At 36.3% G+C, this 16,204-nt stretch overlaps 1 protein-coding gene across 2 annotated transcripts in view; it reads right to left on the bottom strand.

Moving 5' to 3' along the window:
• The window catches only part of DENND6A (DENN domain containing 6A), a 53,756-nt gene that overhangs the window by 23,829 nt on the left and 13,723 nt on the right, over nt 1-16,204 (bottom strand). For both annotated transcript variants that reach the window (XM_060110674.1, XM_060110673.1), the window contains exons 2-9: nt 14,815-14,853; nt 14,672-14,714; nt 8,843-8,955; nt 6,689-6,769; nt 5,086-5,191; nt 4,399-4,478; nt 3,246-3,308; nt 2,396-2,451 (exon numbers count right to left, since the gene is read on the bottom strand). In XM_060110674.1, the coding sequence (XP_059966657.1) occupies nt 2,396-2,451; nt 3,246-3,308; nt 4,399-4,478; nt 5,086-5,191; nt 6,689-6,769; nt 8,843-8,955; nt 14,672-14,714; nt 14,815-14,853 (581 nt within the window). The remainder of the gene's footprint in view (nt 1-2,395; nt 2,452-3,245; nt 3,309-4,398; nt 4,479-5,085; nt 5,192-6,688; nt 6,770-8,842; nt 8,956-14,671; nt 14,715-14,814; nt 14,854-16,204) is intronic.

Here is a 16,204-nt window from a genome sequence, read left to right on the forward strand (position 1 = left end):
TTTAATAACCTGTTGAATAAAACAAGAAACCAAAAATCCATACAGATATACATACATGGTGCAATGTTTTAAAATATTTCTACAGATTCTTTGACACTCCTTTTAAAGCACTGAGCCTATTTCTTGCCCTCTTAGGTGGGCTGGGTTAGTGGCTTGCACTTAATGAACAGAGTAAATTAAAGAAATAATATACAACTTTTTTTTCAATAATCGTTGAACAAATGAACCTTTAATAGCGGTTACACCATTGAGGTGTCCAGATCCAACATCGAGGTCATAAACCCTATTGTCAATATGGACTCTAGAATAGGATTGCACTGTTATCCCTAGGGTAACTTGTTCCGTTGATCAATTTTTGGATCAATAAGTGATATTATGCTTTGGCTAGTGGGCCTAAGCTTTAATCACTCGGAGGTTTTTTTGTGCTCCGAGGTCACCCCAACCGTGTGGCATGTGGGATCTTAGTTCCCCGACCAAGGATCAAACCCGCGCCCCATACAGTGGAAGTGCAAAGTCCTAACCACTCGACTTCCAGGTAAGTCCCAATAATATACAACTTTGAAGCCTGAGTCATAAAAGACATTGTGACTTCAGCTTTCTCTCAGATCACCTGCTGAATGCTGTGAGAACATTTAAGCAGCCCTTTGGAAACGTCCACATGGCTGGAAATGAAGGTCTCCTGCCAACAGTCACAAGGAACTGTGACCATCAGCCAACAGCCAAAGTAGCTTTCTAGGGAAGCAGACCCTCCAGCCCCACTTGTCCAACTGACTAAAACCTCAGCTGACATCTTGACTGAAACCTCACAAGAAATCTAGAACTAGAACCATCCAACTGAGCAGTCCCCAGATTCCTAACTCTCAGAAACTGTGTGAAATAATGTTTGTTCTTTCAAACGTGTAAGTATTGGGGTAACTTATTACACAACAATAAATAAATAATATACATAGTTTCAACATATCTCCTCACAAAATATTTAACTACAAAAGGAAAAAGAATAATTATCAATGGAGAGGCTTGGAGAACACCACACTAATAAAGAGACCAAAGTGAACATTATCAGCAATGAGGCAAGCCAACCTTGTGTGCTACGTCCTGGCCAAAGATACAGAGCCTGAATCTTATCATGAGTAAATCCCAGACAAACCTAAGCTGAGGGATTTCCTGTAAAATAACTGTCCTGTAATCCACAAGAATGTCAGGGCCATGAAAGGAAGACTGAGGAGCTATTCCAGACTGAGAGTAAACAACCATGACATCTAAATGCAACAGACGGTTCTGAACTAGATATTATTGTGACAACTGGACACATTGGAATGTGGTCTTAGTATTAGATGGTATTAATTTATCAATGTTAATTTCCCAATTTTTATGGTTGCATTGAGTCCTTACTTGTAGGAAACAGACACCAAAGTATTAAGGGAAGATGGGGCATCAGGTCTCCAACTTACCATCAAATGGTTCTAGGAAAAAAAAGTTTACTGTACTGACCACTTTTCTGTAAATCTGTGATTGTTTCAAAATTTTATATAGATACATAAATTTTATATAAATAATTATATATGTAAAATTTTGAAATAATCACAAATTTACAGAAAAGTGATCAGTACAGTATATATGTATAATTTTTTAATATATAATTTATATATATTATATATGTATATTTATAATTTTAAAATAAGCAAAGGAAAAATGGAAAAGACCTATATGGAAACATCTGACCAACTGACTTTAATAGTGGGATGCCCTTAAGGCATCAAAGTTGCAAATTAGTTTTTCTCTTAAGTATAGTAATGTTATCTGCAAGGGCACAAACAGATAGGAAGTACAATTACAAGATGAAGCATTCTCTGAAACCTCTGTATTACACTAGTAATATCTGTTACACAAAGTAGTTTTTACTAGGGGGAGGTAAGTATTAAATATTCAAGAAAGGAAACTTTTAATAGATATTGGTGGTATGCATCAAATTAACGGCAGTGTAGAATTACTAAAAGGAGGTGTTTGTAGGGAAATCACAGTCTTCTTTTAGCACCACTTTTATATTCCCATTCTGGAGTATCATGCTTTATGCTCTCAACCCACTCCCCCCAACTCCCCTAAAAAGGCCATCCCTAGGAAAAAAAAGTTATTTATTTACCATTCTCACACTCAACCAAACAAAAATAATTTGTGTCTACCATGTAATACCCAATCCATATCCAAATTTCCCAAGTAGTCAAAGCAACTGACATGCAGTCAGGGATGAACCACTGATGTACAACATGTGAAACATGACTATTTTCTTCCAGTTTTTTCCACATTTTATATAGGAATATTCACTTTCTAAAGAAATTAACAACAATATCATAAAGCAAATGAGACAAGGCAGTTAACAAAATTTTTTAGTCTTTACCTGAAAAGATCCACCTCATGAACAGTAGGTAAAATAACAGATATATGTGTGTCTCCCTAAGAGATAAAAAAGAAAAAAAAATAGACAAGATGTCACCAAAATTGCCAGAAACTGACTTTTATAATATGCCTATCTATCTCATAATCAATCAGCCATGTTTCCCTGTCTTCTAAGAGTCTCTTCCTCCAGAAGCAGCTACAAAGAGAATGGGTCTTAACAGTCTCCCCTAACACAGCAGGTCAAAGACAACATAGATTCTACTGATAAAACATTAATCCAGTGGTCAGATGTTAGATAATACCATAATACCAGTTGATATATATAACAGGCAAAATTTATTTTCCTATTGCTCTCCATTTTTATTTAATTCAAAGGACAATGGGAGTGCTAATATACCAGTTAAATCATTTCAAATGAAAAATTCATTCCCACTCACGAACAAATGTAACTTTGGGAAAAATGAAGGGCAATTATAACTATAGAATCCTTTTGATTAAGTTTCCTAAAAACAGAAGTCTGTTGACCACTCTTCTAAGATAAGAGGTTTTGTTAGAATTAAACCTTGTTTAATCTTTTTCAAAAGATAATTTTCTCCTTGTCCTCACAATTACAATATAAATTCTGAGTTCTCCAGTGTCTACTAGAGAAAGAACAAGAAAAAAAAATCGGAAAATAGGAAGGTTTTTTTTGATAGGAAGCTTATTATCAATTCATTAAAAATTATTTAATGGGATATTTCAGTGATATTCAGTAATGTATCATAAACCCAAGAAACTCTACATTTGCTTGTTTAAAATTTCTGTTAAAGAGACTATATATGCTGGATTATTCTACCACAGTAGCACACTACCTGCTGAGTTAACTGCACTATTTGAGTTGTCCCAGGCTTGTCATGACATGTGGGAATCCGTACCTAAAAGAGAAGAAATTAACTTTGGCTCCAAAAGAATGACCTTTCTATAACTTGCGAGCCCTGCTACAATGAGGTATCAGAAGCACTCTATCCTGATGCTAAAATGGTTCACTCAACAACGCCTAAAAAGCCATAAAAACAAAACACTTATGTCAGATTAAAAACTAAAGTCATATTTATTTTTAGTCACAACAGAAGGTAAGTGAACCAAGGTCTCCACATTCCCATACACACAGAAATCACTAACCCACTGAGAAGCAAACGTGCTGAAAAACAGAAAAGGACATCAACTACATACCACTTCCTGTTTATTGTTCCAATCCTTGCTTCATTAATATACACACACCCAAACACACCCTCTCAAGCTTGCCAAACTATGGGATAAATCTCACAGGGAACCATGAGAACTCTCAACCCAGACCTACTTTTGATGATTTCCCATGGAAAAAACAGAACAGAGGTCCTACAGAAATGAGCACCTCTAAAGACGAACATTGCCAAAAATAAGTTCAACTTGAAAATGAATTGCAAAAGCACTTACAGCACATTCATACAAAGCCTGAGAGCAAAATGCTAATTCACTGTATTAAAAAAAAACCTTAGTAGAGAAAAATACCCTGGGATGGACATGTTGGTCTGAAATTACGCATTAAAAAGATCACTTAAGACTAAGAAACAATGACCTGCTGTATTAAAAAAAAAAAAAAAAAGACTAAGAACCAATGGCTTTCCTAATTTCTTTTAAATTTTACTAACTCATATTCAGTTCCACAAGTGTTCTGCAATACCATCCATTTCTGGAGGGCCATGAAGTTGCACAATTCTAGGAGGCGGCATTTACATTCACATGCATTGTATAAGAATGACAGCATCATGTAAACTCCACAGGATGAAAACGGGACTGGTGACCCCTGGAGTTGTGTGACTAATGGTTCTGTGCAGCAGGATAAATTGCGGAATCTTTGTAACTCCTCACATCAATGCCAAGTGAAAGCAACAACAGGACTGAATATTATTAGGAAGTTAAAAAGCAAAATTCATGTGTGAGCTTCCTAAAAAAGGAGACAAATGAAATATAAGCTATTATTACCTTCATTACTACCCCCATAATAGGCAGATGTAATGTTTTCCCTGGCATTGGTGCAGGCCATCGATCAACATCATTACAAGCTGAAAAATATAGTAAAATATTTCTTTAGTATAAGTGGAAATACTAAAATATTAAGAATGGAACATTAGAAGTTAGAACTCCACTTTCTGCTTTCTATATAGAAGAAAAAATACACTGGGAAGGATGGAAGATAAGAGGCAAAAGTACTGAAAATATCTTATATTTCACCAGATATACACCTATGTTCTAGGATATAAATTGGTTAATACATGTTTTGAAAGCAACAGAATAACAGGTTTAAAGGGAGTTTTCCTACTCATTTATTACTATTAAAATTAGCTACAAAAGCACAACACCTAGCAGATGTCTTCTCTGTGTATTGAGTGACATAAGGATTTCTGTTCAACAGTACTCTGAGCATCAGAATTGGCAACTCAATATTTGTTTATTATTATCCTAAAAAATAGGCATCATCCGTGTTGCAAAAGGATAAGTAAAAGATAGGATCTTTGGTGTTTGTAGGTAAATATGCCAGAAGAATTGTTTTACCTCTCTCTCCTACCATATAGTCCTTAAAATTCTTAACTAATTTTTTTTCATTCATTTCCAGTAAAAAATTTAAAACTCCTTCATAAAGGTACCTAACTCACACAATGTTTAACTTACCTGCTTCCAAATAAGGTTCATTCTTTTCAAAATACTCTGGTGCTATCTGTTTGAGCACAGTGTGAAAAAAATGAATATAAGGTAGTTTGCTGATCAAAACCAAGGACTGGAGGGAAAAAAGAAACAATGTTTAATTTCTTAATGATTATAATTTAAGTTTGCCATTTCTTATATAATCAATTACTAACAAGCCAAATTCAGCAAAAAGTGTGGATTTTAAAATAAAAAGGCTTTTACAGTAGATGGTTAAAAGAAACATAAAACTATAATGGCAGAACACCAAAAGTTTAACCTTATTCCTACATTTTAAGAGCATAAAGACACATTCACAGATTTTCCTGCTGTGCAGGAAAAAGAATTTCCTATAAACAAACTAATGTCATGGATAATTCGAAAGCCTAGCTACTACTGTTGTCAGCAAAGCAATATTAGGAATTATCCAGGTAAACTCTTCCTAAAAGGAAAGCACAAATTGTGATGCTTTTTCAAACTAAGACCTATGACTGTTATATTTTAGAGTTCAATGGTTTTAGGCACATTCTTAGAAATTTTGACTTTATAGTTTGTGACCACTTCAGATATAGATTATGCTGACTTTTTAAAAATCTATTTTCTTGAAAACTACTTTTTATCTTTCCATTAAGCATCAATTAGTGGTCAGGGCATGTTCTGGTTACAAAAGGTAAAAGGGTGTCCCTGTTAGCTGGGATTAAATTGGAATTAATTGATATATATATATATATATATATATATATATATATATATATCTTTAGAAACAAAAAGATTGTACATTTAGAGTGGGAACAATAATGACTAAGATGTTGATAAAGTATATTTACTAGTTCTTCAAAAAAAAGATATTGCAGGCTTTTATTAGCTGTAAATATGTTATAATCTGTTTATTCTTTCCCTTATTCTAAAATGTGAAAATTAAACAGATTCTTCTGAGTTTTGACAGTTTCATACAATAACTGTAACTTACTGTCAGGAATCTAGTACAGAGATAGCAGGAAGACAAAATTCAATAGCAGTTAAAAATCTAGGGACTTCCCTTGTGGCGCAGTGGTTAAGATCCGCCTGCCAACGCAGGGAACACGGGTTCAATCCCTGGTCCGGGAAGATCCCACATGCCGCGGAGCAACTAAGCCCACGTGCCACAACTACTGAGCCTGCACTCTAGAGCCTGCAAGCCATAACTACTGAGCCCGCACACCCTTGAGTCTGCAGGCTGCAACTACTGAGCCCACACGCCACAACTACTGAAGCCCGTGCGCTCTAGGGTCCACGTGCTGCAAATACTGAGCCCACGTGCCTAGAGACCGTGCTCCAAGAGAAGCCACCAAAATGAGAAGCTCACGCACCGCAACAAAGAGTAGCCCCCACCTCGCCCCAACTAGAGAAAGCCCGCATGCAGCGACAATGACCCAATGCAGCCAAAAAAAACTAAGGACAGGTGTCTACAGTCTAAAAAAAAAAGATAAAATATAAATTCTGTATGTTTAAAGATAAAATATCAAACACTTTAAAGACTGTTCATTCTAATCATTTCTATTCTCTAACCACAATGTAAAAATATTTTTCTATTAATGTATATGAAAATTACCTTCTGAAAGTAGCCTCTTTTTAGAGTTTTGTCTCGAACTTGTCGAAAATACACATATCCATAAAAATAGGCAGGATCCTTCTATAAAAGAAGTGACAAATTAAAATATATATATATATATATAGCCATCCTTTCTTATTAAAAGCAGGTTCCTTTATAAACTTGAACTGAGATATGAGGTACACACAAAGAGCTAGTTATGCTTTTCCACCAATGCAAACAACAATCATGACAATAACTGGCAGATAAAAACCTGCTAACTTGCCACAGATGAAATAATCATAACTAAAGTACTAAGGTCAGATTTTACCCCCTATAACTTACTCTGTTTATGTTCTTTATTCATATCTGTGGTAGTTAATGGAAGTTAGGAAAACAATCAAATTCTGTTTTCCCCGATGCTATACTTAGTTTTTAAAAAATTCTGCCTACAATTCTGAGTTAGACATCAGTCTTATGAGGTATACTAATGCAAAATTTCAAGAGAGAAAATAAAAGGAGTTAAATGCCAATCTGAATCTTACATAGACAGTTATATTTTTACCCAACAATAATGAAACAATGGAATATTTATCAACATACAATTTGAAAGGTCCAAAAAACTTACAAAGTTTTTACATCCTAATGGAATAAACTCTGGCCCAGTTCCTTATTTGATTGTTATTCTTTAAACAAATATTTATTGACTACCTACTTTGAACAAGGCATTGTGTTACAAAAGATAAAAAGATGTGTAAGACACAGTTCCTTAAGGAGATCACAAACTAAGAGCGATAAGAAAAGTACAAAAATGACTAGTATGTGATAGGAGGGCAGGTACCATGCAAAAAGCACAAAGTGTTACAAAGAGGCCAAGGGGGAAGAGGTTACTTCTGTCTATGGCAATCAGTATTTTGTGGAGGCAGCTGTTTTTGAGTTGGGCATTGAAGGATGGATATGATTTAAACAAAGACAAAGACATTTCAAGTTTAGACGGCCAAGAGTTTAAGCAAAACCACGCAGAGATAGAAAAATACAAGCTACCTCAGGAAAAAGCATACAGTTCAGTTTAGCTAATATATGGCACATGTATAGAAAGGAGATTAAGCTGGAAATCTGAAAGGCAAAGGTTTTATTTTGGAAGGCCCAAAAAGTGAGAACCAGGAAATATTACTATCATTAGATCTTTATTCATTAAGCAATAAATAATCATTTTAGATTTTATTTATTTTATGTAATATATATGTACACTTTAGCTGGGAACACTGTGTAAGATATATTGCACTGAAAAAGACAGAAGATGGACGTCTTTGGGCAAATATTTTTATCCTCAATAGCCCTCAATTCCTTCATTTGCAAAAGGAACTCTCTTGGAACAATATAGGGAGGATTAATAAGATAATATATGCTTATTGATACAATGCCAAGAACATAAAAAGCTCTAATAAGTAGTAGCTATTATTATCAGCAGTTGACAGAATATGTTATTAGTGATAGCAAATGGTCATGAAAAGGACAAGATGGCTATAAGAGACATTTCAAAAGGTAACATCTTTGCTAACTGGAAGAGGATTCCTGTCATTAGTGGAACCAGGAAGGTAAGCTGTAAATACTTATTTTAGGCAAAAGATGTCAAGTTCTTATTGGATGTGCTAATAGGACATCCAGATGGAAATGTTCTTCATGCAGTTAGAGATAAAAGTATGAAGTACCAAACAGAAATTCTACACTCAGAAATCATCTGAATTATTAAAATTGTTTTTAATAAACAACTATAAACCAAAGCTCATTCAAAAATCAAAAAGAGACAAAAATAATTCTACTATAAAGCAGGTAGGGATTACCACAGGGAATCTTCAACTCTGGGTGATATTCACTGGTATACTACCACCCCACTTCCACATCTAAACAAAGAGTTTTAACACGTGAAAGAAAATTAATTCAACATTCTAATTTCTATAATTCACAATGGCATTATGTTTTAAGAATCGTAACTTTATAAAGTCTCTTTCACTCACATGCTAAATCCTTATGAATTAGACTCAGGAAATTCAGCAGTATAATACAGTAACAAAACAAAAGCACAATATTTCTGAATGCTATAAGAGGTAACTGAGTAACTGAGTTCTAAAGTTTCCTCTCACATAGACATTATTCTATTACTACTTTTCCAACCTTTAAGTAAACTGGTAAATCTTTCTCAAATTGATCCAGGAGACAATGCAGTGACAACCTCCTCCCAGAAGACTGTCGAAATCTAAAACAAAACTGGGTATCTCCAAGACAACCTAATGAAAACAAAAATGAAAGAAATTAAGGGCAGCACAGTATAACATTTATTTATCCAGTTTCATCACATCTTAGAGCTAAAGGGGTCCTATCAATTACTGAAACACATTCTATCATGCTTTAGAGAAGAAAAAAGAGATCCTGACAGTTCGACTTGCTCTAAGCCATCTTTGCTAGTTAAAGGCAAAGCCATTAGTAAACTATGCATCTTAACTCCTATGTCCCTCTACTGTTTTCCCTATTCCATTTTCTCTATGTAATTAAAACTTTTTGAAAACTGTGTGCATGTAATGTTGATTCACAAACATAATTATAAGCAAAAGAAGCCAAATATAAAAGAATACAAATTGTTCAAATCCATTTACATAGTTTTTTTTTTGTTTTTTGTTTTTTGTTTTTAATAAAGCAGGCAAACTAAACAATAGTGTTTAGGAATACATGGTTGGGTGATAAATTTATAAAGAAAAGCAAGAATCTTATTACTATAAGAATAAGTAGAGTGATTTGAAAAGATACATGCACCCCAATGTTCATAGCAGCCTTATTTACAATTACCAAGGTATGGAAGCAACCTAAATGGATAAAGATGATATGATACACACACACACACACACACACACACACACACACACGCACAAATGGAATACTACTCAGACATAAAAAAGAAACAAAATTTTGCCATTTGCAGCAACATGGATGGACCTGGAGAGCATTATGCTAAGTGAAATAAGTCAGACAGAGAAAGACATGTATGATATCACTTACATGTGGAATCTAAAAAATACAACAAACTAACAGAAAAAAAGCAGACTCACAGATATAGAGAACTAATGGTTGGTTACCAGTGGCGGAGGGGCAGGGAATATAGGGGTGGAGGAGTGGGGGGTACAAACTACTGGGTGTGAGATAGGCTACAAGGATTATTGTACAACACAGGGAATATAGCCATTATTTTGCAATAACTGTAAATGGAAGGCAAACTTTAAAAATTATATTTAAAAATTTTTAATAAAAAGAAAAAAAAAGAATCAAGATAGTGGTTACCTTAGGCAAGGGGGAGGGAAATACTGTTTGGGAAGAGACATGAGGGGCTTTTGAGGTGTTGGCAAAGTTCTATTTCTTGACCTTATATGTGTTTTATATTTCACAATGAGAATTAAAAAAAAAAAACATAGCAGACTCAGGAAGAGCCCAAGTAATAGACTTACTATTTTAATCATTTTAATTATAAAGTTTTTAAACGTCAATCATTTTAGCAAACCTCTTAAAATATTACCTAAACTGTCAGGCAATAATTACAAAAAACTGTAAATACTCTAAAAAGTGAAAGACACAAGAAGTAGCCTGTCACTCAAATTCTTCCCAGTTACTGTATTTAGAACTAATGAGATTAAATACAAAATGTGCTCAAGATTTTATTACACACAGAAGTACTTATATTTCTTTAGCACATCAAGTTCTCAAAAAGGAAGCAGAAACTTCATATTATGTTTAAGTTTTTAAAAAAGCAACTCAGTACGTATACCTAAATGCACTTATAGAAACTAGTATTTCTTTGGTGGAGGAGGGAAGAAACAAAGGGGACTGGAGGGTGAGTCAGTTCAGTTTCTTTACTTGTCATAGCAGATCAAACCAAGACTGCAAAGCTATAGATAAACGGAAGAGAATTTCCTGTATCAAAAATATGACTTGAGGGGCTTCCCTGGTGGCCCAGTGGTTAAGAATCCACCTGCCAATGCAGGGGACACAGGTTCGAGCCCTGGTCTGGGAAGATCCCACATGCCACGGAGCACCTAAGCCTATGCGCCACAACTACTGAGCCTGCGCTCTAGAGCCCGTGAGCCACAACTACTGAAGCCCGCGCGCCTAGAGCCCGTGCTCTGCAACAAGAGAAGTCAGGAAAATGAGAAGCCCACGCGCTGCAATGAAGAGTAACCCCCACTCGCCACAACTAGAGAAAGCCCACGCGCAGCAACAAAGACCCAACATAGCCAAAAATAAAAACAAATAAATTTATTTAAAAAAAATTACTTGAGGGCTTCCCTGGTGGCGCAGTGGTTGAGAGTCCACCTGCCGATGCAGGGCACATGGGTTCGTGCCCCAGCCCGGGAAGATCCCACATGCCGCGGAGCGGCTGGGCCCGTGAGCCATGGCCGCTCAGCCTGAGCGTCTGGAGCCTGTGCTCCGCAACGGGAGAGGCCGCAACAGTGAGAGGCCCGCGTATCGCAAAAAAAAAAATTACTTGAGATTTGAGGGGAAAAAAGCTTAAATATTTCTTCTAAAGGGAAAAGACAACTTCAGACTATTTTTTAAATTAATTTATTTATTTGGTTGCGTCAGGTCTTAGTTGTGGCAGGTGGGCTCCTTAGTTGTGGCAGGCGGGCTCCTTAGTTGCGGCTCACGGGCTCCTTAGTTGCAGCTCACCAGCTCCTTAGTTGCAGCATGAGAACTCTTAGTTGTGGCATGCATGTGGGATCTAGTTCCTGGACCAGGGATCGAGCCTGGGCCCCCTGCATTGGGAACACAGAGTCTTAACCACTGAGCCACCAGGGAAGACCCTTGATCAGTTTTGTTTTTGTTTTTGTTTTTTTAATAAATTTATTTATTTATTTATGGCTGCGTTGGGTCTTCGTTGCTGCACGCGGGCTTTCTCTAGTTGCAGCGAGCGGGAGCTGCTCTTTGTTGCAGTGCACAGGCTTCTCATTGCAGTGGCTTGTCTTTGTTGCAGAGCATGGGCTCTAGGCACATGGGCTTTAGTAGTTATGGCACACGGGCTCAGTAGTTGTGGCTCGTGGGCTCTAGGGCGCAGGTTCAGTATTTGTGGCGCATGGGCTTTGTTGCTCCACAGCATGTGAGATCTTCCTGGACCAGGGCTCAAACCCGTGTCTCCTGCATTGGCAGGTAGATTCTTAACCACTGCTCCACCAGGGAAGTCCCAGAGTATTTTTATATTAGTGGAAAACAGCTATAGAACAGTTCAGAGTAAGACTAAAATAAAACATGAGACCTTAAGAGCTAGCCCTATCCCTGGCCTTCAGCTCTATGTAGTCACCTCTCTGTGATTAAAGTTGGAAATACTGAGAAGCAGGAGTTTAGACCAGGGACTACACTTCTCAAAGTGTAGTCCATAGAGTGTTGCAAGTCCACAAACTCTTGTTACAATACATGACAAAATAAATACCCAAACTGAGAATACACATTTAGAAACCCTTATAGCAATTTGATATTGCTGTGACAAATTTAGACTTTTATTTTGTATTCTTTGGTTTTTCTCCCTTTCGTTTTTCTAATAATTCATGTATACAGCATTTTATAAAAGCACCGGTCCACAACAGATTGGAAATTCTAAAAACACCCAAATGGCCCTTCAACACAGATGAGTGTGAGAAGCACTCCTTTCACCACTGGGAAGTGTAAAGTACATGAAGACGTCCCAGCTGTTTACATAGAAAAAAATCTGTTTAGACAAATATTATCTGCACATCTAATCCATCCAGAACAAGGATTAATACTTTCCTCGGATTCATCATCACTTGAAACTCTCTCTACTAGTGCTAAGTTTTCTCTCTGGCCATGTTTAGAGCATAGTGATTACAGTCCTTGGATACCCATCACAGCTGAAGACTCAGGAATGCATATATCCAGATGATATTCATGGTAAATAACGAGAAAAATATCTGACAAATATTTATTAGAGAGAAAACATTCTTTAAACTTAGGCTCCTAAAGATAAAAGCCATTCAAATGGAACAAAAAACTGAAAGCTAAAAACAAACAAAACAAAACTTTTTTCTAAAGTCACAGTATCTAAGTTGTGTGTGGGTAGGGGGTGGAGGAAGTGGAGGACTGGCAAATCTTCCCATTGGGAATCCCAAAAGTATTCTTCTTTATCTGTATAACTTACCATAGAGTCTAAATGTTGTTTTACTTTTTTTATGTGTGCACCGTGGAAACAAAAGCTAGGTTATGACTCTTTCCTAAAGACTGCTCTACTGAACCTTCTGTAACAATAAAGGTATCTTGGGAAAAATTAAATCCCTTTCAAAGTTGGCATAGTACTAATTCCAACTTCCATTTAATGAACACATAAGTGAAACAAACTATTTGGATAATCACAATTGAGAATAGTGATCTCAAATATATATAAATGCACAGTCTCTTGCTGTCTAGATTAATATTCATCTGTTAAGATGGCAAGATATCTATTTTTAAGATCTTTTGTTGACTTTACTTCTAAGTAGCAACCATACTTTGAATAAAATGAACCACACTTCCTTTGATATGCAGTTTATAAAAAAGGCATTACAAAACATCTGTAGGTCATTCAAATGCCTAAAATACTGAACAAACTGGGGTTTTTTTGGCCCCGCGGAGTCCTAACCCCTAGACTTCCAGGGAATTCCCTGAACAAATGCTCATTTACACAGATACACACTTGAGTTTAACTTCCAATAAGAAAATGACTCATACAGAGAATAACTACAAAACTAGAAATAAAAAAGACTATCAGACATCATACAATTAACTTCTTAGTCTTGATGCACATGTAGAGAGGTGAAAGGGAGAGAGCCATGAAAACCAGCCATGACCTGAAAAAGAAGAGTGTGCAGTATAATCACATGAAGTCAGTTCATCCTGTAAACCACACAACTCACCTGAGTCATGGAAGTCCAATCCAATACTCACTACAATCAGAACTACATGTGTGCACTTTGTAAGGCAAATGTTATCCGAAATAAGGGGAGATCCTATAAGACCGCTGTATCATTATCTCATTAACAGGCAAAACATGTGAAAAGATTCCAATAATTCCAGGTCAAAACAAAAGCCGTCCCAGGATCGCTCAAAACCATCTTTTTAACTAAACCTTTTTTTTTTAAACATATTTCATGAAAGCTGAGTTCCAAAGCTATAGGAAAAAATTATGGAAGCATTTATAAGGAAAAGAGAAAATGCTTTAAAAAGCTAAAATGTCAAGTCTCCCAAATCAGATTATCTAAACTAAATTAACAGTATATTAGAAGTAAACACAAAAGGAAAGGGAACTGAAGTGCCTTTGCTTCATAGGATTCTAAGTGTGTGGTCTAAGAAGTTAAGTGATCTGGTCACTATAAACCTGAAAAATTATTTTCAAAGTGAAACACAAAAGGTAACCTGAAAGATATCAACTTATAGGACCACACAAAGGAAGAACTTGAAGGAGACCAGCAAAACCAAGCTTAATAATAATAGCAAACACTTATAAAGTACTTTCTATACCCAAGCACTATTTCAAATGCTTTATATATACTAACTCACATAAACTATTGCAAATAATTGATGGCCATGCTTTATAACCATGTTTACCCTGATTTTTTTAAATCCCTGCTTTTACAGAGTTCTTGGCAAGCTCCCAAATCCTAAACTAAAACTGCTTAATATAAATCCTCAAACATACCAGCATTGATGATTTTCAATCTCTTCATTATTTCAACAGTTTATTGCTCCATGATGTTTTACCTCATTACAAGATAACAGTTATTTTCAAAGTTGAACCAACGAAAATAAGTAAGACACGACTAGGATCATAAAAGTAGGAATCAAAATCACTAATCTGTTAGGATGAAATTGAGTTTGCATTCTACTATGTTACTTCAATTAATTTTCATATATTAAGAGTATAATCAGTATTCTCAGTATAAAATTCAACAGAAACACCACATGAAAAATAGTTACCTGAATTTGAATCTGGAAAAGACAAATAGCAAATATTGGTTTTCTGAAAAAGAAAACAAAAACTATATATGCTGACATATATACACCAATAAAAACAAACAGAAATAAAACAGTAAACTATATAGGGCACTATTTTTACTTACTTCTTTATCAGTAAGTTTGGAATGTTGAGGATAAATTACCTGGGAGAAGAAGAGTTAAATTTTGTTAGACCAATATATTGAGTATATATTGTAAACATTAGCAGGTACTTCTAAAATACTAGTCGGCTATGATCAAATTGGTTTAAGCAGTTCACAAATTTAACAATGAACCACAGGAGGGGGCTTCTGTGGTGGCGCAGTGGTTGAGAGTCCGCCTGCCGATGCAGGGGACACGGGCTCGTGCCCCGGTGCGGGAAGATCCCACATGGCCGCGGAGCGGCTGGGTCCGTGAGCCAAGGCCGCTGAGCCTGCGCGTCCGGAGCCTGTGCTCCGCAACGGGAGAGGCCACAACAGTGAGAGGCCCACGTACCACAAAAAAAAAAAAAAAGAAAGAAAGAATAATTTTCAATTGATTCCAAGAAGTAATACAAATTACTAACTACTTACTAAAAGAAAAATGAAAAGGAAAAAATGATCATCTGCAATTTAAGAAATCTCAAAGGCCATCTTCCCACCATAAAGCCTATCCTATTTTCCTCCAATCCCTTTAAATAGTCATAGCACTTCCCTATTTAGGTCAATTTAGTGCCTGCAGTGACCCAGCCACCTTCTGAGGGAAATTCCTGCCCCACAGCCCCACGAAGGAAGCAAGACTAGGCCAGCACAGCTCCTGTCAGAACAAGCACTAGTAAACACGAGACCCAAGGGCACCGGCTCTACAGGCCAATCAACCAAGTGCCCAGATGGGGCTGGGTATGAAAATTCTGCCCAAGAGAGTACCAGTGCTCAAGTGGGCCAGTACAGATTCTCTCGGGAATGTGAAGAAGAGATGGGATTCGGAGCAGCAGATTAGCTAGTGGCTGGTAAGCAAAAAGAGAGGAAACAACACAAAGTGTAGCGGAACTGCATTAATACTAGGTTGCTAATGGGATCCATGGCTGCCCAGTTCTGGAAGAATCCATGAGTTCTATTCCCCAGAGTTGCCCAGGTGCCTGAAAATCTTACATTTCCAGAAATAACATACAGTAATAGCACATTAAAAATTGTATTAAGGTGGTTTCACATATTTATTTCATTTATTTAGTTCTCACAATAATAGACAAGGCTAGTAATGGTATCCCCACTTTACATATAAGAAAACTAAGGTAAGAAAAAAGATGGGGAGAATTCACATTACTGACCATCTTCTAGAGTTTTTAATTTTCACAACTCTGTCAATTCTTCACATCTTTACAGAAGAGTGGACAAGTTCATAGTAGTTAAATAACTCTCCTGAAATTTAGCATCTAGTAAGTGCCACAACCAGGACTTGAACTTAGGTCTGCCTGATTCCAAAGTACACAAGCCACCATTCCTCACTCCACCCATAGTAGCAATCATTAACACACAA

Source organism: Mesoplodon densirostris, chromosome 10 (assembly GCF_025265405.1).
Source record: "Mesoplodon densirostris isolate mMesDen1 chromosome 10, mMesDen1 primary haplotype, whole genome shotgun sequence".
Classification (NCBI taxonomy): domain Eukaryota; kingdom Metazoa; phylum Chordata; class Mammalia; order Artiodactyla; family Ziphiidae; genus Mesoplodon; species Mesoplodon densirostris.